This window comes from Lottia gigantea, assembly GCF_000327385.1.
Source record: "Lottia gigantea unplaced genomic scaffold LOTGIsca_81, whole genome shotgun sequence".
Taxonomy (NCBI): Eukaryota; Metazoa; Mollusca; class Gastropoda; family Lottiidae; genus Lottia; species Lottia gigantea.
The window spans coordinates 333,807-360,017 of record NW_008710694.1 but is presented as its reverse complement, the minus strand read 5'-3'; the positions used below and the strand labels follow the sequence as shown (position 1 = coordinate 360,017).

The window sequence follows — 26,211 nt, the reverse complement described above, 5'->3', positions numbered from 1 at the left end:
TGACCTGCCATTCCAAGAATCAGACCTTGTCGCATGGTCCAGCAATAAATATAACAACTTTTGAAATGCATTAATTCTTTTATTATGAAATAATGTTAATCAACCTGAACATTACCAAAAGTTGACAAATCAAGCCGAACATGGCCATGTCAAAATCAAATGGAACAAACAAGAACATAGCACAACGCTTGCTGTAGTATTTTCACAAATTCATTCCACATTATAGTTTATACACTAGCTGATAGATAGCAACCATCCCATAATAGTTATTCACAATTCCCAATCCTGGAAGCCTTAAGCTTGCATTCATGCATCTTTCTATTAGCCCATTGTATCTCATAAGACAAAACAGTTTGCATCCCATGTATAGGAGTGACTAAAATCTTGTTTCAGACTGAAAACTTTTTTACACTGATGTAAGAAATTTCTTTAAATGCTTGGAGGGCATGTTTGAATCCAAAAAACACCAATCCTGATTCAACCTCCATCAATAATTTCTAAATTGACCTGTTTGATTCTATCAAATACAATTCAAAATGATGAGGTCTGTTTGATTACATTAAGCACCAATCACAGTAAAATGTTCTCTTTCTCCTTTCTTACAGGAGTAGGGAAGGCTGTCCAAGTCTGGTCAACCAAATAATTGGGGTATACAGGCTATATCTAGCCTTCCCTTCTCCCTAGGTTATTTCATATGAAAAATCCACGAATGCAGCCATATAAGAGAGTAATATAAACTAGTAATTTGAAAATAATATAATCCTTCTCCACTTGAAATATCGAAAGAAGAGTAACTGTTAACAAGCTTTTCACTTTTTACCTTTTGGTTCCAAAGGTTGACCTTTGTTAGCTCCACGTAATCTTAAGCCTGAATAAATGAAGAAATTTAACTTGGATTATTAATATTTCCATTTCAAAAGCATTCATCAATGAAACGTTTTGGAATTATTGCCCTTGACAACATGCTTTGATGTTTACCTATCATGAGGAAATTTGGTTTGGAAGTAAACTAATACCAGTTTTAAATTAACTATGAAGTGAACACAACTGACAAGAGAAGCCAACAATGAGAATTTTTGTTTATTAAGACATTGCATTGACACAATTATTTTTTACTTACCAAGAGTCCTCTCCATCTTGGCTAGAATACCTTGTGCTGGAATAGCCTTGCCGGACTCATAATCATTTACAACTGACGGCTTTTCATTGATCCTCTACAAAAAAAAATAATAATACAGTGGCGTTGTTTCAGTGGCATTAAGAAAATGAATTAACTAAATTTGCCACATTGAAGTTGACACTTAAAATTTTGACATTGTTTGATACTTACTGTAGCCAGTTCTTTCTGGGTTAAACCCTTGTTAGAACGTCCTTTTTGGATCAACTGAGCCACACTTCTATCAATAGCATCATGGTGCAGTTCTTCTGTCTCTCGATCTAATTTAGCTGTATTTTTATCAGTTGTCACATGTTTATTGGTGGCAGCAGCATCTAGAAAACAATAAGGAAAAGCTAATGAACCAAACAGTAATTTTAAACTTAACTACAGTCACTTTGCACTATATAGAAATAACATTCCAGCACCCTATATCAGGGATGACAGATTGGTTTAACGAATATTCAGGTAGATAACAGGTTTCCTAAAAAAAAAAACTGTGATGTTTTTAAATACAAACTAATACATACATTTCTTCCTCGTGTCAACAACCCCACCGGATTGCATAGCTCGATTAACAGCCTGAAAAACAGTGAAATAAAATATATAATATGGATTCATTTAAAAGGACTACATCACATTTTAACTTTAAACACCGGTACCACAAAATTCCACCATAATTACTGTTTCCATCTAGGCCTATATAAGTAATTTTCAGTTATACACAAGATAACATTGCATCATGCCAATGGCAATATTAACGTAAGACTGACTTAAAAGGTGATTGACTGATTGGTGAGGAAGCATTTTATTGTTTAGATTTTATGAGTTGTCATGTTGGTTGTAAATGTAAACCTATCTAAAAATAAAAAACAAAATTATTAGATCTAAAAAATGTCAGAGTATAGTATATCAATGTCTATCAGAGTGGTGCAATAACTAGGTTAGTTGCGAATCAACCGGAATAAGCCAACAAAATCAAAACAAAACTTAGCAAGATTCATACCCCAGTTGTTCGTCTTTCCTGAGCCTTTGGTGGGGCTTTTCTCAGGTAAGTAACTTCATTCCAAGCGTCCCCCATTTCTGCTGTATGTGATTGATTAAAATTCCTAAAGTGAACTGGACTACGAAGAAAACTTTTTCATATAAAATGAAAAATAATTGCTATGGGTTATGAAATATGGCGGATCTGTAGTGTGAAATAAACATCTGCCTAACTTTGGTTGTCGTAAAATAATGCGTTGGCAAAATTAATGACAAAGCTTGATGAAAATATTTTTGCAAATTTGCAGAGAAACTGGAACTTTAGGGGAAAAAAAGAATTTCTAGATCGAAATCCAGAAATAAATGAATTTGCAATTGTCGTAAAATTTGTTGAACTTGGTTGGTTGTTTTTCTATCAAGGCGTTTAATGTCAAAGATTCAATAAAAATTATCATTTTCATCTGCATGATCTTATTAAAAGAAAATTGTTTAAATGAAATCACACTTTTAGAATTATGTCAAGTTGACATTTTATATTTAGTGAATCGAGTTAAACCGGAAGCTGATGATATTATGAAACCGGAAGTTTAGAAAATCATAAGTTGGAAATCTTTTCCAGATAAAACTAGAATAGAAATCAAAAAGGCCTATCTAATAGTTAATTGAAAGTCATATTTCGAAACCATATTGCCATCTATGAGATAAAAGCTCTTTTTGTAAGTTTGTGAGATCTTATCACCTGTGTGTTCTAAATGTGCAACCCCCACCCTTTCCTGCAAGTTCACTCATTTCACATATTAATCTTCAAATTCGATCTCATTCCTCGATCTTGTAGGCCTACTACCCTTATAATGCCTTATATACTTGATCTCCTGTCCATAAGTAAACATTTTTTGACTACCTCCTGGAATAATAAATATGGTGAAGTTAAGGTGATACCTACCTCTTAGAATAGACAGAAACATAAAATTTATACTATATAGTCTCAAACTTAGTCAAAGAATATTCATCAGTTCAACTTACTAGGTGCCATGACTAAAGAATATACACTCTAAACTAAATGAATACTGATATACGCTTCTGTAGTATAAACAGGTTTCAAAATTACTTCTCTGTTTACAATGTTTAATGAATTGCAATTTGGCAATCATTTCTGAATGAATTGAAATATCAACTACTAAATACTATTGAGAGCCTTAGGTTGTCTTTGGGGTGATTTTAACCCACTTGAAAAGTTAATATTTTGTCAACATGATATACAAACTGAAGGTAATTTTCAGTCTGCAAAGTAGGTCATTTTCTATTGAGAATTTTAAATATATTTATGTATTGTAGGTGAGAATATAAGGTTATTAACATGTTGGAGGTGACAGTAAAAACTCTGGATGGCCAGAATAAAAACTACACTGTTCCTGAAGAGGTTAGTAATTATTAAGTTATAATGGCCCTCATGTTAGTTCACTTATGGAAAAAACTGAAATGTAATAATGTCCATGACTTCAGACACTAGATACAATCAATACTGTGAAATATCAATATATTGTTGGCCCTTTTTAGTTTTATTGCACTCCATGAAGTTGTATGTGTGCTTAATCTGAATCTCTGAAAGTTTGTTTTTGGTGGAGGGACCTCCCAACACTGTAACTGCAGGGCATTTTTGACTTTGTATTCTATTTATTATAGATGACGGTGAAGGACTTTAAAATAAAAATATCAGACTCAATCGTAAGTATTTTTCAATGCTCTCTTTGTCTAGGGATGTATTGATTAATATGTGATTTTAAATTGAATTTTTAAATTCAAATTTAATGTTGATGTCAAGAGATAGTTTATATTTTTTAATTTGGCTTATTACCACAGGAATTAAAGTGTATAATAAAACTAAGGGAAGTATACCATAAAATTGTGTTCTGTTTTTTAATAGAAATATTGTTTTAATGGAGATGATGCAATGGATCTGATTTTGATTTCAAATAATTTAGTTAAAAGTTAAAATAGGCCTGTATCCATTCATACATTGCATTATGACAAACAATAAATTTATAACAAAGAAAGAAGTGGGGGTGTCACACAGCACAGCACAATCTTTATCTCTTATATTAAACAATAAATTTACTGTACTTTGCTTAAAATTCTTATGTTATGTACCATATGATTAAAAAATAATGTCTGTTACAGAATATATCTGCTGATAGCCAAAGATTAATATTTCATGGTAAAGTTCTACAAGATGATACACAGCTTAAGGAATATGATGTACATGGTAAAGTTATTCATGTTGTACAGCGGGCACCACCTACATCACGATCTTCAACAAGGACAGAGAACTCTAATACAACCAATATGAGAGGACCAAATTTAATGGGCATCCCCAGACCTTCGGAAGTCAACATTGTCAGAGTAAGTTGTATTTGATCAGATTCCTCCACCTTCACTGTTTTATGCAGACATGTTTCATTTAAACAATCTTCGTCTCTTTTTGGCAATGGAGTTTTACTGCCCAACTTTAGGTTTTATTTTGTCAAATCATTTTTTCATCCTTCCATTAATGTTTTGTTTGTATATTTAAGCTGTGTTATTATTGTTTATTTAGATTGTCAATTATTTGGATATATCAACTAATATTTTTGACTATTTAGATTGATGTAAACAGTGGTCGACCAAGAGGTAACGATGCTCCTAGAAATCAGATTGAGAATATAAGACGTTATTTACGTCAGTTAAAGAGATTAGTACAATCTCTAGAGGTCAGTTAGATTTTAATTACTCAACTTTTTAATTGAGAATAACATAACAAGAATTCAGTAACTAAGGATGACTTCTATTGGAGCCCGGATTAGACTCAAGTCACAATCGAACTGTGATGTTTTCTAGAGTTGAGACCTGTATGAGGTAATATTTGACTTGTTAGAAGCTCGAGTCTGACACTCACTATTTGAAGAGTCAAACACAAGTTAACATGGTAGCATGGAAAGTCTATATATGGTCAATAGTTCCGCCATATTGCCATAACTTGATCAAATTAAATTGTGACCCTCACTTGGCAAGTATTCTGAAGATAAGTACATCATTCATCCATCAACTCTAACTCGACCACAGAGGTCCAATCAAAGTCATTCTAAAATGGTATTTTGCGCCCTACTTTTCTGCTTTCGAGAGAGAAAGTAGTGTTGTGTGTAGTTATTTTGACATTGAGACCATATATCCATCATTAAGCAATGGTTCCCAACCTAGTGTATGAGTTTCCCACTTGAAAACATCAAGAGGTACCTGTCTACATGAGAAGCTGATTGAATAATTTCCAAGTTTGATAGTCTAGTCATCAGAGATTGGGTATACATTCAGGGGTACATATTGACAACAAATTTGACCTACTAGTAATCTTTAACTAAACTTTTAGAGTTTATCATTTTTAATGTGCAAGGGAAAGGAATCAGGAGATGCACAAATTCAGAATAAGAAGAAAGTATCATCATGACAATATTTAAAATGTATATTTACCTGTATGTGATACAAATGTTGTAGAACTTAGATGCAAATGGAGGTGAAGAAAATAATGCTGATGACAGCATGGATACTTCTGATGATTCTCCCTCGTCATCTACAGCATCAACTAGTTATCAGTCATCAGCAAGTAATAACCAGTCAGGATCAGGCAATGATCAGTCAACATCAGCTAATGATCAGCAGGCATCAGGTAGCGATCAACAGTCAACAGCTAATAGTAATAATAGATCAACGAATAACCCCAATCAAAACAGGTTAGATATTATTTTCACAATAGAATTAACTGTGATATATATATATATATATATATATGAATATATTAATTAGTAATTACACCAAATATTAATTTCTAAATTCCTTTAATGAAGGTAAAAACCAATATACATGTAATACAAATACTTACGTAGACTCTCTAGAAAGGGAGAGAGACATAGTTGCATAGAAGTATCAGGTGTGCAGTAGTTGTGAACATTTCTTCAGAACTGTATTTACATGGCTCCTACATAAGGGACTTATTTCCTATAGAATGTGATGATATTAAATGAGAAATATGTTAACAAATGCATCAAAAATTATATTTGCAATGATACGATCATTTCTGTTCAAATTTTCCAGTAATGTGTTTATATTTGTAGAACAAGAACCAGTGTTTTGGGTGAAATACTAGTAGAAGTATCCGGTCTAAATACCAGATTACAACCATTCTTAGACAGATATAGAGATTTATTACATAGTGAATCTAATTTACAGACACAGGTAGGTTATATCCATTTAATACAGACTGGGTTTGAAAAATTAAAACCATATATTTTAATCTGACAATAAACTAAGGCAATTTTATAGAAAAATCAAATACAAGTTAATGCAGAGTTATCCAAAATGATGCTTTAACTGTCTTTTTGCAATGTCTCATTGTTCCTAACTGCCAAATTAAGATTGTGGCAGACTTAACTAAAAGGTTTCAAAAACATAAAATACTTGGTAAAAAATTACATAGTTTCTAACCTAGGGTTAAACCCAATAAGGTGCAGAATACTACGACTTGAATCAAACATATATATATGGTATTATTAGTGTATTAAATGAGGTATAATGTTTGTTATCTCCAGGAGGCCCAATCGACACAGAGAATATGTAATTTAGTATCAGAAGCTCTGCATGGTTTAAGTCATGTATATCACAGTATCAGTGATTTCATGGTGGATGTGTCCTCGTCCCATCCACGCTATGTTAACAGTACCTTTGGTGTCAGTCAAATGGCTAATGTGGTATGTACTTTTGTATCATTTTGATACTGTATGAATTCATCTGTAGTAATTGCAGTGTTCAGCTTTAATTTTGTTGGTTTCAAATAGTGATAATGGTTTTGAAACAGCAACTTGTAACTTGTCAACAATTGGCACTTGATCAGGATTAATGAGATGGTAAAAATAGTTTAGATTTAAAAGAATAAAAGTGTTTTTTTGAGCAAAGCAGAACAAAATGAATTATTTGAGTTTTTTTGCTGCATCCATTAAGATTTCATAATTTGCTCCATATTAGTTTATAGCTGCCAGGAAGTTCTTTGGCAAGCTATTTTGATATTATTTTCTATATTCCAGCAAGGTGAACTGAATCTCTCCTATCAAATCCAGACATCTAACGCCAACAACCAGCCTGGAACCAGTACAGCTAGCAGCAGTACATCAACTAGTACTGGTTCCAGCAGTCAATCTACCACAGCACCACCTACATCTCTATCTTCTAGTACTACTACATCCTTCTCTACCCACACTACAGTACGTAATCTCTTCTTAACTCTTTTTAAACTGAGTGAAGTACATGATAAATTCAATAAATAACCTGCTATGTTTCACCAGTGATACTTTATTTTCAATCGGATGTTTCATTTTGTGTTTATTTGTGGGTGACTCCACTTACCATCCAGGATGTGACAAAATTGTGAAGCTTCTCTTGGCTTCCTTATACATCATTGTTTTATAAACGATGTACTTTATCTGTTGGCAACTTAACAGTTATATCTGATACAAAGTAGAATCTGATATTCAGTTTCATCTACCTTAGATCCTTTGCAATAGAAATGGGTAATAATTTTGGTTAAATATTTGGGTTTGGAGACCAGCTTGATATTATGAAAAGGTAGTAGAGGTCTATACATTATTACAATATTTCTTTTTGCATTATATTTTAAACAGCCTTCAGCTGGACCACAGACAACTACTAACGAAGCGGGTAGTGGAAGTGGACTGCCCCCTGGTGTCAATATAACAGGTGGACTTCCTCCTGGTGTCAGTATAACAGGTGGACTGCCCCCTGGTGTCAATATAACAGGAAGTGGACTTCCCCCTGGTGTCAATATAACAGGAAGTGGACTGCCCCCTGGTGTCAATATAACTGGAAGTGGACTCCCACCTGGTGTCAGTTTAGCAGGAAGTAGCAACCCCCATCTGTTCGTTGAAGTTGGACCACAGAGTATAACGTTAAACAGCATCTCAGCACACGTCATTACAACATCTCAGAATAATGATGTACCTTCATCATCAACAGGTAATCAAACTCTTTACCAATCAAACTCTTTACCAATCATATAGAGGGTAGAGGGTAGACTGGGAATATCAGACAGTTTGCCCCAGAGACCACTCTGCTCATCTGTATAAAGATTGAATGCCCATGTAATAATTTACACGCCCCGTAAGATTATAGTAAATCCAAGATGAAGATTTATGCACCGTAAATTTTAGAATTTATATTATTATCAAGGCCTTTTATAATGTTGGACTAGCTTGTATATCCTATACGATAATACATGTATACACATTAATGCAAGATCTCATCAAACTAGTCTATCCATTACAGCTGAAACAGCATCTGGTACAGATACAAGTCAATCATCAACCCAGACTCCACCCACAACATCTAGCTCCACCAATGACGCACCCACCAATGGAAGCGATCAGATGATGGGTAATATCATACAGAATACAGTAGATATGATTATGCGTAAGTAACTGTTTCAGATGGATTGTACAAATTTGACTGGAAACAAAAAATTGACAGGAAGTAATAAAGAGAAGCTAAAATTTAGGGGCTGATATATGGGCAGGGTTTTGTAACCACTGGCAGTGCCATCTATTTTTCTTACCTTGAGGACATGGCATCTAACTGTCTGGCAGACAACCCAACTTGCTATCAACTGAGATATTCTCCTGACACATTGTGGGAAGAAAAGGTTTAGGAGTCGAAATTCAGAAAGCGTGTTGGTTTTCTTTAGTCCAATGGAACTATGGTCAACTTTTCATAGTTTGTTATTTCTTTCTTTTAGAAAATGTAGGTGTAGGAGATTTAGGGCAAGCTGTTGCAGTTGAAATTGAGCATGTAGAGGGTGACGACAATACAACGGATTCTGGCAACACTGCCACTAATAATACAACAACATCTGGCAACACTGCTGGCAATAATACTACTTCGTCTTCTACCGCCTCTTCAACTAGCCAGAGTAATACCGCCAATATCTTTCCTGGTCTGCCTCATGGCTTCAGATTTCCTGGATTACCTGCTGGGGGAGGCAATGTTGGTATACAAGTTTTGCCTGGAGGAAATTTCGATCTTGGTGCTCTGATGGGTGGAGCTTTAGGCGGTGCTTTTGGAGGAGTCAGACCAAATGTGCCGAGCGGACAAAGTCGGTTTGGTTTTCAACCTGGAACTAGTACTGATAATCAACCGAATCAGCCTAATAATGCAGGGAATGCCCCACCCAGGATGCCAGTACACATGGGATTACCAGCTGGTATAATGAGACGTCCTGCTGATCCCTTCCTCCCCTGTCAGTCTCGGTTTAATATCAACAATGAACAGAGAGAGGCTGTCGGTCAAGCCATTGCTACTTCTATAGCTGATTTGTTGACTCAGAGATTGACTCAAGGTTTAAACACTACTGAAAATAGAGGTAAGACATTCTGAATTATACCCGAGTCATAAAAAAGCTAATGGGGACAAAATTTGAAATAAAATTCTTTACTCTGTGATATTAATGGAAAAACCAATGTTGAGTTCAAAATATTATGTAAAAACATGGCCCATTTTATAAAAATACTAAGAGTTTTGCATCATTTTAGAATAAAAATCCTGCTAGAAATAACAGGACACAATTATATGGATAACAATTATTTTAATAAATAGCTTGCGATGTTTCGACGATGATACTTTCGTCTTTATCAAGCAATGATATTATTATCATTTTATTATTTAAGTTTTTTTATGAAAGTTATCCATACAATTGTGTCCAGTTATTCATACCCCAGTAACTAAATGCCACTCGAAGAAGTTACCTGCTAGAAATATTTTCAATAAGTTTCATTGTTTTATAGGAGCACCAACTGGCACTCGATCCTTCACAGCTACAGGAAGACAACCAGGAGCTAATCAAACTCCAGGACAGTCAGCTCCAAATCAACGTCCATTCTCTGTTAGAGGTCAGTACTCACTTATTATTAATAAAACACTACACCAGTATGACGAGAATAGGACGATATTGGATGAAAATATTGGAAAAATTGAATATTAACCCAACCAGTCTATTTTTCTTTGTGGTAAGTTAAGGTGAACTCAAACTATTTTGGCAGTATAGTATAATTGTTTTAAAATTTATCATGTTTAAAAGTTCTCCAGATGTGTATAAGTATCTGAATTTTGAAGTATTGTACAATATAGATAGGATTATTGGACTTTATTAACATAATCATAAAGCTTGCGATGGTAAATCATATTAAAATGTCTGAATGGGATAGGATATGGTTCATGATTCTAATAATCAAATTTAAAAGTACCTAGTATGACTGTTGTTTGTATTTTCAGTTCAAGGTGTGCCAATGAATCTAGGTGGAGCAGCTGTAAGTTGAGATTTATACTGTTTCTTCACCCACAAATTTTATACCTCAATCTGGATATATGAGTCTTTAAATTTTTATTTTGAGGGAAATACAGCTTTTGAAACAGGGATTGGAAAAACGATCAGTAGTAAAGTAGGAACTCAAGCTGACATATATGTTCTATATGAAGCAATAGAAATGATATTGGCTATGTGATATTTCTGATAAGGAAATTTGAAATCCAGTTGCAAAGAAGCATTAGGTGATCACAGCATCAATGCTCCTTTTTGTGTTCATATTTCATATCTTATACACTTGTTAATTACCAATATGATGTTGTCAATTATTCCAGGCACCGTCAGGAGTTAATGCAACCTCTAACATTGGAACGGGTGCCAATCAACCAGCTGGTACTGACAATATGTTTGCTGAACTCTACCGTGGTATAACTCAACAGATTACAGCAGCTGCCAATGGCAATGATTCCACAGATACAATTTCTAGTTTTGTAGATAACTTAGCTTCTAATCAAAATGTAGTTGGTGGGGAAGGTAAGTGCTGTTCTAATACATCTGTAAGAAATTCAAAACAAATGTGTTATTCTAGTAATCTAAAAAAACTTAACCTTTCAACACTAACGGCCAATCTACTCAACTGCTTTGTAATTATGTTATACAATACCCACGCCATACCAGCTTTAACATAATGTTAACCTCATACACTTTAATTCATATAACTGGGGAGTTCAGGATACTCAGTGTTCAAAGGGTTAAAACTGCTATTTCCACCGTTTTTCTGTGCGAAAATCTGTGAATTCCAGAAAAAATGAACTGAATATAATACCAATGGTCCGTTCAGCTTATTTTATAAGAAACTGGTCTCCAAGAAGATCTTTGATATTACAGTTTATATTTGGTTTTAGTATTTATAATCTAATGTTATATTAATTACAGGTTTTGTGAATGATATTTTCCGAGTTGTATCAGAACGATTAACATTCACTGATTTATTTGGTATATTTATGGGAAGGAGTGATAGGCTCGGCCAGCTACAGGGACCATTAAAGGAGTTTCTACAGACAAGAGTATTAAAGGGAAAAGACTACACTGATGACAATCTAAGGAATGGTATTGAAGAAATTATTACTGAAATGGAATCTGAACTTCAACCTGCTATTGTAAGTACAAAATGATATTTGATGGAGTCAGTTCGGCTATTTCTTGCTTTACAATGTAGCATGAAAGCCTGATTGGGTAAGGGGTTCAGAAACCTGAAGATCCAGATTTGAGCCCACATGATTTGATAATGTCACTAAAAGTTTTTACCCTACCATTGACTTTACATTCAAGTCCTTCTGCTTCAAAGTGTATGTTTATTGTTTCCCTAACTGTTGAAAACTGAACAATACTAGGTAAAATGTCAGTTCTAATGGAATGGTACTGCTTTGTTAAAAGTTCAGAATATGCTGATAGAATTTTTTTGCTAGTAAAATATCAATCTGGAAACCTCCTATGAATCTATTTGTAAATGTAACTACATGTATCTGTATTTATTTAGGATTGTGTACAAGTTAAAGAAGGAATCAATTTAATGGCAACTTTTAAGAACTTTTTCCGACAACAGTTCCGTGCCACAATTAGATTAATTCTTAATTCTCAAGGTAAGTTGTAGATATTTTAATATGAAGGTCTTATGACTAGAGACAGGTGCTTGATAAAACATATTTCAAGTTTGACCCTACCTGTTCTGCTGATGGGATATTAACATGGTTAGGACCAGATCTATAATGCCACTTTTTATGAGAGTTGCTCTGATCCATTTTTGGAACCGTAGCTCTTGAGAATGTTCACCATGATAAAAGCCAAACTTTGGTTTGCTATACAAAACTGAATCATTAATGAGTCCATCAAGACATTACCAGATATTCTACAATGCCCCTGTGCCCCATACGTTAACAAAATACAGTTTAACGTACTGTGTCTTATGAAGATGGATGTTGTCTTGTAAAGTTGGTAAATGATCAGATCTATTAGATGTTAAGTGTAGTCTAATAGTTTAAGATTTACCATACAGTAATAGAGGATGTTAATTCCTAGTATATCACTCTATAGAGTTATACTATCAAGAACATCATTACAGATCTTTATAGTGGTTACTAGTAGCAGTTGATAGTTAGTTTATATTCACTGTTTGTCGTTAACCATAGACAATAAATCTGATACTTCATTTGTATAATTATACTTGTTAATCTTATTGATTCTCAAGTTTAAATGATATCAAACAATTTTGCAATAACCACCTTCATTTTATTACGGAAATTTGTAAATGCAGCGATTTGATTGAATTCTCTACTACTGAATACAGCCCAATTGACTACAGGTTTATTCGATGGTTATGATTGGTTATTTTGGTAGTTTACAATCAAATAAAATCTACAAACATCCATGATACAGTCATGATACAGGTACTTGACAGTTCGTAATAGCTTGACATTGTGAAGATGGTATATGAGTTGTTATTGTTTAGTGATTGTTATATTATAGATGGTGACGTTAATTTTGGACGTAATCTATATGAACGTGTGAGAAGATTATTGGGAGAATTTGTTGTTCTAACTCCAATGTGTCTTGTAGAGGGAAACCCTGCCTTTGAGAGAATGCTCCAAAATAGATTGGTAAGAATAAACAATGAGAAAATTGCAAATATCCCTATATTACACCTAGGGTACAGAGTGGCAATGTATAAATCATTTATTTGTGGGAGCTACAATCAAAAATTCAAAAAATTCTGGCCGTCAACTCCTGGTCAAATTGTTACTCAAAATCCTTAAAACTTTTTAATTTAAAAGAAGTTTGCTGTTTGTTAAGTAAAAGATACTTCCTAAAGAAAACTGGTATTAGAGGTGAGGCCAAACTGACAGAAAGAACTTTAAGCATTCTGTTTCTGCTGTTATGAGCATGTGATGTAATATGAATATTAAGTATGTCATGAATAGTTAGCAGCCTGCACGTGCATGCTTGGCGTGCGGGATTGTTGTAGCGTCACTTCATGTGTGGCGACCATAATGTGTTCTCTATGATATATCAAATTCACAAACTGTTCCTCTATTTGATGGTATAAAATATTTCAGCGATCTATGACATCATCAATGAATTCTGGTGTACAGGAATGGATGACAACAATGACAGTTCAACAGATACAGAATTTCCGTCAGTCGGTTGTAGTGAGAGAGTCCGAGGTTCAATTCTATATTGTTAAATCACCCCAGTCAGCTTCACCAGCTAGTAGTGATGAAGTACCTATGGAAGTCAGTTCCCCACCTGCTGCCACTTCAGTTCCTAAATCTACTGCAGCCAAACCAACTGAACTGGTAGGTCAGTTTTTAAATTATGAAAACTGCCATTGAACAAGTTTGATTGGGATTTTGTCATATGATGAAGCCTTATATTAAGAACTGACAGAGCATATCAATTTTTATATAAAATACCAGAAGAGTAGTTATTGCCACTGCTTTTCGCCACAGGATTACTGGAAGAGACAATCTTTCTTGAGCACAGTAGATAAGTTCAATTTCGAAATAACCTTATTACATTTCATTATTAATTGAATCATTCCAGAGTAAGAAGAGCAAAACTGAGAGTCAGAATAAATCTAGTGGTAGTAGTGGTGGAGCAGGAGTGGTTAATGGTACAGTAGGAGTTAGCTCCCCTACCCCTGGTCAGACAGCTAAATCTGGTGACACTGTACCTAATGGTGAAGATTGGAGAGCTGTAGTGCCAGAGGTTGGTTTTTATTTGCTCATGACTTATCTTCTGTTTTTCCTACAGTCAGCATTGTGAAACTAGTGAAAAGTATTACTGTTGCTTTGAATTAATTGTGTAAGAAATATTTGGTGAAAGATGTTTTTTTCTTATGCCAAGTATAATATTATAAATGGAATATATTATGATTATTGCTACAAATTAATGTGGTGTGTATTTGAATGGTTATTTATTTATATTTTTACTCCACTCCTTTGACAATTAAATAATTCTCTGTATTTAGGAATGGGTCCCTATTATAAGTCAAGATATTCAGAGACAGAAACAAAATCGCCACCAACCACCATTGAGTGATGCTTATTTACAAGGTTTACCAGCAAAACGTAGACGGGTAGGTTGTTTTGTTTGTAGAAATTAGTTTACTCATATAGATATAGATCGGAGTATGCTTGTTTATCCCAATGACATTGATGCAGGTCAAAGGGGTTCACTTAGAAAAACTGTGAAGTCTTTCAGATGGTATATTGACACAATGAAACGAACTGTAATGATCCTTCAACATTTATGAATAGAACAAATACAGGATGTGGCTACTACCCTAGCCTTCATAACAGAATAATAATAGAAAAATGGTACTAGGAAACATTATTAGTTGGGTGAAACGGCTATATTACACTTTTTTGTTGCATGGAAACTTCAACTTGAACTGCTGTGTGAAATGCTACACAAAATATAAGCTTGTAGCAAAATATCAATATCAAGTTTTTCATATGTAAGTATTTTCAGTTTGCACTTAATGGATCATTGAAATGTTGTTTTTCCTCTGGCTCCAGATTAAATGATTTCTATATTCTATATTCCAGGTCATGACTGCTGACAGACCATCTAACAGTTTAACCAACATGGCTGAATTTATTCCTGAATCTATCAGACGTGCTGCTAACAATCTGGCTATAGAACCAATTAGCAGTCTGGATAATTTAACAGAGGAGGCGTCCAGTGATACAGACTTACAATTAGCGTTAAATACCGAGTTAAATACAGTGTTAGTGAATAGATTAGAACGTGATTCAGACTATATACCAGATCGTTATCCCAACTCACAGCAATTATTTCAACCAAAGAAACGTGAGAAATAAGGCTGTTTCTCTGTATATAATCTTATTATTGTTTTTATGTGATAGAACTGTTTGTTTGTGACAAGTGCTGAACATTGAGGAGGGATGAAACAGGTGTTTTCTGACCTTTTTATATTCTTACATTTTTTTCTAATACATGTACTTCTATATATCATACTGTGTGCTGAATAGCTTTCTAAATCACAATTTCTTGGTATTTGAAAATCATAGATTTTTGTGCTTTGAACCGTGTATTAGGCTTATACTATAAGCTTAGTAAACTGCAGATCATTAGGATGTAAAACTCCATTGTATTTCAACATAATATGAGCATGTCTCTCTATATTTCTGTTTTTATACGCTCATATGGAAACATGGACATAAATTCCAGTTTCCTCTGATCATTCTCTTTTCTTGTAGACACGGAATTCTGTTATCCGATCTTGTTAGAACTTGTTATTCGTGTTTATATTGATAGGATCTCTGCCAGGTTTAAATTAGGCTAATATTGGATGAAGGGCTTTTGAGTTACTGCCCTTGACTAAATAACAACACATCAAATTTGGCTTAGAGACAACATAGAAATTTTACTTTTCTGTATTGATGAGATCTTAGTCATGGTTGAATTTGGCAATAATTTGAGGAATCATTGTTGAGTTATTGCCCTTGATTTAATATTAAGTTTTCACAAAACTCCTGTATTCTATTTTAATGTTGCATGCTCTTTATTGAATGGAGGACTTCATTCTTGTCCAAGATTCAAGAATATTTCAAAAGAGTTTTTAGATCTATGCTATGTTGTTATTCTTAAAGGGACAGGTGCGCCATTCTGGGTGAATAATTTGAGTCTTGAATATATGTAAATAGTCGTCAGAAGTACTAGTAATGTATGAAATTGCATAATGTCTTTTAATCTTACTCACTATTTCTATATATGTCTTTTCTATATATCACAAAGTATCTTAAATTAACAAGTAAGTCGTCAGTGTAACATTCAAACAGGGATTATTCAGGATACGCATGTATTTGAAGGCTCAAATTTCAACGGTGAGCTGTAAATACTATTACTGAATGGCTTAGCCAAAAAAATTCCCGTTGCTGATACTAGATTGTTATTGGTAAAAAAAAATGGGGCATCGGTCTCTTTAATGCAGTGTCCCTTCTTTCAAATATAAGAATGAAGAGTAAGCAATGACAATGTATAAAAACATGTTTTAATATAGTATGTTATAGGGATTATAATATGATATTTATTTACTCTTTCTAACTGAAAAATGACTGTTTTAGGGATTCTTTATTTGAAATAAAAATACATTTTCTAAGCATGAGTTCATGAAACTTTCTGACCCTGATTAAAAGTGGCTCATTTTAGTAACAGTATGTCACATTTGCATGTAACCCTGAGCTGGAGGGAAGATGAAAAATAAAGGGATGGGGGATTTCGTGACATAGAAATAGAAGAGCAATTAGGTAATAACAGAATCCAAACTTACTAAAAGGATTTTTTGGTGTTCCAATGAGCCAAGAAATGAAGTTTAAAGGTAAACTGTTTTTTTCTGAGCAGGCGTCATAGTATCCAGAATACAGGTTTTGACATGGTCTTATAAACCGAAGTATGACAAATGGAGGTGTGGTTTGGACATAATCTATCAAATTGCCGATTTTTGCACATAGTCGGCATCTTACCATAATATGTGGTGGGGCATGTTTTCAGTTCCCTACATTATTTTTACTTTGTTTTATTGCATTTCTTGGTTCAACGGAACATGCAAAACTCCCTTGCACATTTTCATCTTGAAATCTTCTTTAGTCTGAACCAATATGAATGGCGACTGCTGGTAGCATAAACAATATAACGCACAATAACCCCAAGCAGAGCCATACAGTCTGGATCCCAAGGTAACGAATAGTATCAATTTCCCCTATACGGTCAAGGGACGTAACTCTTTACAACCTTCAAACTCTACTTCCTGTTGCAGTTGAAAAATCAAAACAAATCAGCCATGGAAAATTATGCTTAATTTCTCACTTTTTGATATTAAATCAGGTAGAATATCACTTAAGACCTGTGTTTCACTTCTTTGCTTGGTATATTTGCCACCAAACATTCCTAAGCTCATTTTTTTATAATTACAGAGAACATGCAAGGTCGTATTGGATTATTTTGAAGGCGATTGGGGCCTGTTTTGCTTATGCAATCAGCCGTTCCATTTATTATGAGTGAATTTCGTTTTCGTTTCATAATTTGACAGCTGTATATTTGCAAATCAGCTTTGAAATAGATAAGCCTACTAGCGATATGTAGTTGCAAAAATTCAAGATAGTAGGGCCTACAAGGTTACAAACATGATTATGATTATGAAATTGATAGAGGCAATGAAGGCCTAACCTAAAGGGAAACAATGATTATGTATTGCACTTATCAAGGCCTATTTGAGTAGAGAAATAAAATCTAACAGCAGAAGCTAACTGTATTTGTATTCATTTTCTAGCTATTGTCTACATGTGTTTAATCTTTATATATATATACCGTATCCCTATAGTAAGCCTATAGCCATTAATCCTATAGCCCTATACATAGGCCTAATTGTGACCCTTTGTGGAAATTCAATCACAATTAACAGTACTGTCATAATTTTTCATTTCAGAAAATCCTAAAAGAAAATGGCTAACCTCCCATCTCTATCGTCCAAAGTTCATAAATCTATTCAAGAAGATGAATTACATACCTTGAAAAGTTTGATGAAAACTGTGGATAAAGAGACAAGGAAGCAGGTAGTCAGTTACTGTGATGTGAGTAACCCTCCCTTGTTCGCAGCATGTTGGATAGGCTTGGTTCAGTTCGTGGAGTATCTTATAGATGAATGTGGTGCTGATGTGGAACAGAAGGGAATCTATGAAGTAGAAGAAGACCAATCCAAACATCATGTAACTCCATTATGGTGTGCAGCTGTCTCAAATCGTCTGGATGTGGTGAAGGCACTGACTCAACGTAATGCAGACGTTAATAGTTCAAGCGATACACAGTCAACTCCAGTCCGTTCAGCCTGTTATATGACAAACATTGATTGTATTAGATATCTGGTGGAACATGGGGCTAATATACATGTCCCTAACATGAATGGAGGCACCTGTTTGATTAATGCTGTGCAGAGTGTCGAACTTTGTAAATATCTAATAGAAAAAGGAGCGTGTGTGAATGACAAGGATAGTTCTGGTAATATAGCTTTACATTACGCGATACGTGAAGGTCGAGTAGAGACAGTCAAACTTCTAGTGGAACATAAATCTGATTTAGAACATGCTAATGATTTCGGAGATGATGCCTTGCAAACAGCTTCATTAAGAGGTCATGCCTCTATCATGAACTATCTATTACGTTTTACTGGAGGACTAGAGAAGAAAATTCATTCGTTTGAACTATTGGGTACAAGTTTAATTGATGACAAACATGATATTACTGGTGGTATCAGAATGTGGAAGAAAGCAATGATGTTACGTTACGCAGATCATCAGAACTTAATTCTAAAACAGATTAACAAGACTCCGAACCCAGCTTATGGTAATATCCTGGAACCAGAAACAATGGTGGAATTAGAGTCAGCCAGTGAGGACCCACATTCTATCTATATGTTATCGTTATTAATTAGAGAAAGAATTCTAGGCTCGACTCATAAAGACACCACGTTTGGTTTGATGTACCGTGGAGCAGTGTATGCTGATACTCAAAATTACCAAAAATGTGTGGACTTGTGGAAATACGCTCTACAATTACGTGGAGAGAAGGATATCCATAGTCATGAAGCCTTGTTGACACTTCAAGCCTTAGGTAAACTTTTTTGGGAAATGGATTCTGAAATGACAGTGGATCCATTAGGTAGTCCACTACACTACAACGATGCCCTACAAGTCTTTGAAATATTAGTTCGTTACATCCGGGCATTTGAAAAGTCTAGAGACAATTCGACTAAGAAGCATTTATATCTGAATCAAGAACAGGAGCCGTTAATTCTGTTGAAACTTTCACTACAGATGATTAATTTGTTACATAAACAGAAATCAACCAGGGAGGAAAGACAGCCATTTCTGAACCTTGTTAAAGAACTGATTGAAATAGATTTACATGACACGAACGGCAAGACTTTGTTACATCTTTCACTGAATAAGACATCATCTTTAATTTGTAATGAACAATATTCCAAACTTCCGTCATTAGAGACTGTAAAAATTCTGATTGGATGTGGCAGTGACATTGAAGCTATGGATAATAATAATAATACAGTTCTAATGGATGCTATGAAACATTGTGATTTGACAAGTGATTTAAATGGAAAGGATATCATACACTATCTCTTATACTGTGGAGCTCATCTAGACACTTGTAATAACGGCCAGTCCACTCCTTTACTGGTAGCTCAATCCTTAAATTTTCCTCTCTACTCTCTAAACTATATCAATTTAAAGTGTTTGGCATCTCGAGTGATAATGAAGAATAAGATACAGTATACAGACCAGGTACCTAGATCACTGTTCTACTATATTGAACGACATGGCTGTATTTACAATGGCCACACTTAGATTTCTAGACCTAATTAGAAAGATTCACAAAAAGCTTTAAATTTAATATAAACCGGTAGTATCATTCTAAATATGTTAAAAAAAAGTGTTTGAGGACAAGTCTAAATATAACACTGAATCTATAATCTGCCGTACGCATTATAAATCATTATTAGTCAGGTATATTATTAAATGGATTTAAGCTTATATGTGTAAGCATTTAAACATTATGTAAGCATTTACACATTATTACCGACACTTGTTATAGTTGATCACATTATTTCTGTATTTATGCAGAAGCTTACTCATGAATAGTTTACTTGAATTATAGGTCAAGTAGTTGGTAATTGAAGCAATGAAACCAGGCCCCAGAGCAACAAAGCTTTTTTCATACTTATCTTAGATATAACTCAAATATAAAGCAGCTTTTACAGGTGCATAACTCATTGTATCAATCAATCAATCAGTATTAATCTGTTCATTGGAGCACAATGATTCTGAAATTATCACATTGATCTTCAAATTTTACCTTTCCTTGATGCGAGGGGCATTATGAATTAGAGTAAAAACTTAGCTGAGCATGAGAACTGTTGTGTGGCCCCTTTTGAGTGTTCGTTCGTATAGTCAAGCAAGGACATCTATGCACATCCAAATAAATCCTCACAATGTCAGGCCAATAGGAACGTACTTGACTGTAATAGCCACTATTGTTGTATCACGATTTCGATTTCTTTGGATTGTACTCCAGCGAATAGAGCCAATCCAAGCCCTTGATAAAAAGGCTGTTAAAATATGGCTTTGTTTTCAGATTCTATACGTTAAAGCCCCTGATAGGCTGTATTTGCTAGCATACAATCCGATCAAATCGCTTCATTTGCAAACTTCCATGATACAAGAAAGATGACTATTGCAGTCAAGGTATATTTAGGATGTTCTTAATAACTTGACATTGTGAAGATGATCCAAGAAGGATTCAAAACATTAACACAAGCCCTCTACAGATGCGCCATATTGGGGGGTCGATTTTAGTCTTGAAATTATGTAAATAGCCTTCAGTAAGAAAATCGCATAAGTCCTTTTTAATCACTATTTCTATTTATGTCTTTTCTATATATCACAGATTATCTTAAATTGACAATTGGTCATTTTTACATTCAATCACAGATAATTTTGAACACACATGGATTTGAAGGCTAAAATATCAACAGTGAGCTGTGAACACTAAATTACTGATTTTCAAGGCAAAAATATGATTAATCAAAAAAATGGAACACCTGTCCCTTTAAGATATTGTAATGTCAGCTTAGTCTGTTTAGTTTCTATTACTTATCATACTTACTACTTATCATACTTACTACTTATCATACTTACTACAATTAAAGTTAATTTATCATACTTACTACAATTAAAGTTTACTTATCATACTTACTACAATTAAAGTTAATTTATCATACTTACTACAATTAAAGTTAATTTATCATACTTACTCTTAATTTATCATACTTACTACAATTAAAGTTAATTTATCATACTTACTACTTATCATACTTACTACAATTAAAGTTAACTTATCATACTTACTACAATTAAAGTTAACTTATCATACTTACTACAATTAAAGTTAACTATCTCTGTTAATGTTTTGAAAAATATCTTGACTGAATATAATTAAAATATCTCTTAATGAAATTGGCGCTCTGTAGAACCTGGGCTAGCTACCAGAAATGGACTGTTGGTGTTAGTTTTGCAAAGATGATGAGCAGCGAGCATGTATCATTGCTGGACTATTTTTTTCTAAGCTTTTTTCCCAGATCTGATGTAAGGTAGATGTATATGGTTAGGAAATTAAACTGTAGTTAAACATTTGTCTATTGTGAGCTATAATTATTACAAAAATGATAATTCTTTGTTAAGTTTATGTTTATTGAAATATAATAAATATATAATTTTGTCATTATGCTGGCTTATTGATTATTTACTTAATGTAGATGTCACTGTGCAGGCACCACATATCAACATTGCTCCCCCCTTTTTTTTTCTACCCTCACTTTATTTCAAATTTAAAATAAAAAGATAGTTATAGTTTTAGTACCAGAATATATATCAGTGAGCTCCAAATCAATTTTATTTATGGTCCTTCCACAGGTGACATAATTTGAATCTCGACCTCACAAATACCATCTGTCTTCACTAAAGCACCTGGGTTTGAGGGAGTCTCTATCTGACTTGATTAGCTGTTTCTGTAGGTTAAGACAACCTGACCTTTGAACTGCTACTAGCTCTGGTGTGCAATAGCCCTGAGTATTCAAAACTGCTAGAGGGTGACAGATGATTCGAATAAACCCACCTTTACTTCCATGCATCAAGATTTTGAGGATCTTAGACGAGGGTCATAAACCTTGATGTGCAGCATTACCTAAAACACATATTAAGGTCAAATTGTTATATTGGACAAAGAAACTATGATTCTATTTAAAGTTATTATTATGAAAACATAGACAAGTGTGACCCTTGTGTCAGTGTTGTCTGTACCAATAGGGGTTAACATATTTAAAGCCCTTTTACACCTTAAATAAAGTTCTATCAACCATGGTTTAATTTGCCGAGTAAACAGGGCTGTAACACTGTATTAATACAGCTTCCAGGAGTAGTATATTTCACATGTTCTATTCTGTACAGCAAGCTGTATTCAACTTTTATATCTGACCAATGGGAGCACAAGGTTTAAATCTTAAAAGGTCATTCTCCATTTTGGCGAGAATTTATGTAAACAAATTGGGAGTGATTCAAGCAACTTTATATACTGTGTAAACTGACAAGTATATATTATAAAAGTTGTATACAACCTGTTTTACTGTGTAAATGGGCCTTAGACGTCTGTGGCTCTAACTCTCCTTAGAATGTGATCTAGTGCTCAATTATATTACACAGCTTGGCAATCATTCCACTTTAAGACATGTATCATAACCCGAGGGCAACAGTATGCCATTGTAAAACTGTGTAATAGACAAATTGTAATATTTATCTTAAAAGTTTTAACATTCAATCAGACGTCTGTAGTTCCTGAAATTCCACTAAAACTGTGTTTGATGACTACTATGTATGATTTTGAAAAATGAAGTACATATTTGGCCTGATTAGCATACTTAGAATTCATTACAAAATAGTTTGAGATTGTTTCCTGGTCATTTTTTTCAGCTTGACTCCTGGTCGTTTCATGTTTTCTTTGGTAGTTTCCTTGTCGTTTCATGTTTTCTTTGGTCGTTTGGTCAACTCAAGTTTTAGAAAGTAAGAAAGTTCTATACAGAATCATAGCATACAGATCATTTGCCTGTTTTCATTTTAGACAAGATTTTATCAATTTACAACTTTAAAGCTTTGCTATAGATACAACTCCCCACCTCTAAACACTCGAAATTTGTGAATGATACTGCTAAATAGATGAATATTTCAATCCTGTTGCCAAAAAAACTTATCACCACTGCTCTCTGTCTATATCTTTTAGATAACTAGTAGAAATAATAGAGTAACCACTTTGACTAAATTGGGCATAAGATTATTACAAAAATATACCACAAAACAGTCAAATTGGTCGTGAATGTATCCAACCTGTATAGGATAGGACTCTGCTTGCAATCTAAAATCTTTAACCAGTTGAACCATGCCTTTTGAAATGAATGCAGCTTATAAGAACTGGTGAAGATCATCCAAAAACATAAACCATATTGAAAGAGGATAATCAGAACCTTCCCAAAACACAATTTGAACTCAGCCTGTGATTTTACTACTTTAAAAACTGCTGACAACGTTGTAAATAAAGCATGAACCACAATGACGAAATTGGGCAGGAAGTATAAATAACCTGCCACAAAATAGTCAAAGCGGTCTTTGCTCCACCATCTCTCATCCATTGCACCATCATACTGGTTGTCTGGTACCTATAGAAACCGTGCAAAGACCATATTGGGACGAACATTTGTATCAAATTGTGGCCAATCAAAAAAGAGATGTCATCGTGTTGAAAAATACCAAGTAGGCAACTTGAAATGGCAAAACTAAAACAGTCCATCAATTTCAGATACAAATGTCATCACAATATCATTCCTGAAAGAAAATGAAACTGATAAAAATTAGATAAAAGAAAATTAGAGATTAGTGGCCTGATAAACACAGATGAAATAAACTTACACCTATACACATCACCTAAATTTCTTATTTTGCTACAATTTACAAAAAGGCATTACCTTGTTACTCCTATAAAGTAAACAGAAATGTGATTATAATGAGTCATTTCTAAAGACATACACGGTACTCCATAAAATGCCAATCAGACTGTGTCGAAAAATGAGTCATACTCTCAGAAAGAGTGGCCCTGCCCTTCTATTTCCACTTGTGTCCAACAAACATGGTATCCCATCGAACGTAGCTGGGCGACAAATGTGCCTATGATTAGCAAAATATGGCGTTTCTACAGATGCAGCATATGGCCTACAGATGTTGTCACGAATTCAGCAACCGTGTCATGTTTTCATCAAATTTGAACCCTCTCAAGGTATTGACAAAATGAATAATGTCAGATATATTCCATTTCTAATATTTGCCGTAGGACACATGACACCACCTTCGAGGATCATGCAGCAAAGTGGTCCCCTCACCTACTGCATGACCACTTCCAGAGTGCCACACTGACCGACCATCCAATTTAGCAAATGGCAATACCCAATTTATCCCTACTGTGAAAGGTAGATTTCCTAAAATTAACACTTATGTGAAAAATTCAACAACTGTGGTTTATGCAAAACAAAAGTGAACATCCATCAAAAGCCAATCAGGCATGGCTGTGTCGAAAAATGTGTCATACTCCCAGAAAGAGTGGCCCTGCCCTTCTATTTCCACTTGTGTCCAACAAACATGGTATCCCATCGAACGTAGCTGGGCGACAAATGTGCCTATGATTAGCAAAATATGGCGTTTCTACAGATGCAGCATATGGCCTACAGATGTTGTCACGAATTCAGCAACCGTGTCATGTTTTCATCAAATTTGAACCCTCTCAAGGTATTGACAAAATGAATAATGTCAGATATATTCCATTTCTAATATTTGCCGTAGGACACATGACACCACCTTCGAGGATCATGAAGCAAAGTGGTCCCCTCACCTACTGCATGACCACTTCCAGAGTGCCACACTGACCGACCATCCAATTTAGCAAATGGCAATACCCAATTTATCCCTACTGTGAAAGGTAGATTTCCTAAAATTAACACTTATGTGAAAAATTCAACAACTGTGATTTATGCAAAACAAAAGTGAACATCCATCAAGAGCCAATCAGGCATGGCTGTGTCGAAAAATGTGTCATACTCCCAGAAAGAGTGGCCCTGCCCTTCTATTTCCACTTGTGTCCAACAAACATGGTATCCCATCGAACGTAGCTGGGCGACAAATGTGCCTATGATTAGCAAAATATGGCGTTTCTACAGATGCAGCATATGGCCTACAGATGTGGTCACGAATTCAGCAACCGTGTCATGTTTTCATCAAATTTGAACCCTCTCAAGGTATTGACAAAATGAATAATGTCAGATATATTCCATTTCTAATATTTACCGTAGGACACATGACACCACCTTCGAGGATCATGCAGCAAAGTGGTCCCCTCACCTACTGCATGACCACTTCCAGAGTGCCACACTGACCGACCATCCAATTTAGCAAATGGCAATACCCAATTTATCCCTACTGTGAAAGGTAGATTTCCTAAAATTAACACTTATGTGAAAAATTCAACAACTGTGGTTTATGCAAAACAAAAGTGAACATCCATCAAAAGCCAATCAGGCATGGCTGTGTCGAAAAATGTGTCATACTCCCAGAAAGAGTGGCCCTGCCCTTCTATTTCCACTTGTGTCCAACAAACATGGTATCCCATCGAACGTAGCTGGGCGACAAATGTGCCTATGATTAGCAAAATATGGCGTTTCTACAGATGCAGCATATGGCCTACAGATGTTGTCACGAATTCAGCAACCGTGTCATGTTTTCATCAAATTTGAACCCTCTCAAGGTATTGACAAAATGAATAATGTCAGATATATTCCATTTCTAATATTTACCGTAGGACACATGACACCACCTTCGAGGATCATGCAGCAAAGTGGTCCCCTCACCTACTGCATGACCACTTCCAGAGTGCCACACTGACCGACCATCCAATTTAGCAAATGGCAATACCCAATTTATCCCTACTGTGAAAG

The 26,211-nt window shown here is 34.6% G+C and overlaps 2 protein-coding genes across 2 annotated transcripts; one reads left to right on the top strand and one right to left on the bottom strand.

The window, feature by feature from the left end:
• Positions 1-58: 58 nt before the first annotated feature.
• Positions 59-2,931, bottom strand: LOTGIDRAFT_196960 (hypothetical protein). The gene is made up of 6 exons (XM_009067282.1): positions 2,880-2,931; positions 2,163-2,242; positions 1,687-1,738; positions 1,331-1,491; positions 1,121-1,214; positions 59-868 (listed from the first exon to the last, which is right to left on the bottom strand). The coding sequence occupies exons 2-6, from the start codon at positions 2,235-2,237 to the stop codon at positions 810-812; spliced, it is 441 nt and encodes a 146-aa protein (XP_009065530.1). The 5' UTR covers positions 2,238-2,242; positions 2,880-2,931; the 3' UTR covers positions 59-809.
• Positions 2,932-3,497: 566 nt separating this feature from the next.
• LOTGIDRAFT_236418 (hypothetical protein) lies at positions 3,498-17,562 on the top strand (the record flags this gene model as incomplete). Its single annotated transcript, XM_009067281.1, has 22 exons — positions 3,498-3,560; positions 3,824-3,865; positions 4,319-4,540; positions 4,780-4,887; positions 5,666-5,901; positions 6,283-6,403; positions 6,757-6,915; positions 7,249-7,425; positions 7,843-8,194; positions 8,504-8,647; positions 8,970-9,593; positions 10,015-10,119; positions 10,502-10,536; positions 10,868-11,066; positions 11,469-11,692; positions 12,073-12,175; positions 13,059-13,189; positions 13,646-13,885; positions 14,133-14,297; positions 14,560-14,667; positions 15,140-15,404; positions 17,531-17,562. 22 exons carry the CDS (start codon positions 3,498-3,500, stop codon positions 17,560-17,562), a joined length of 3,855 nt encoding a protein of 1,284 aa, XP_009065529.1.
• Positions 17,563-26,211: the final 8,649 nt, after the last annotated feature.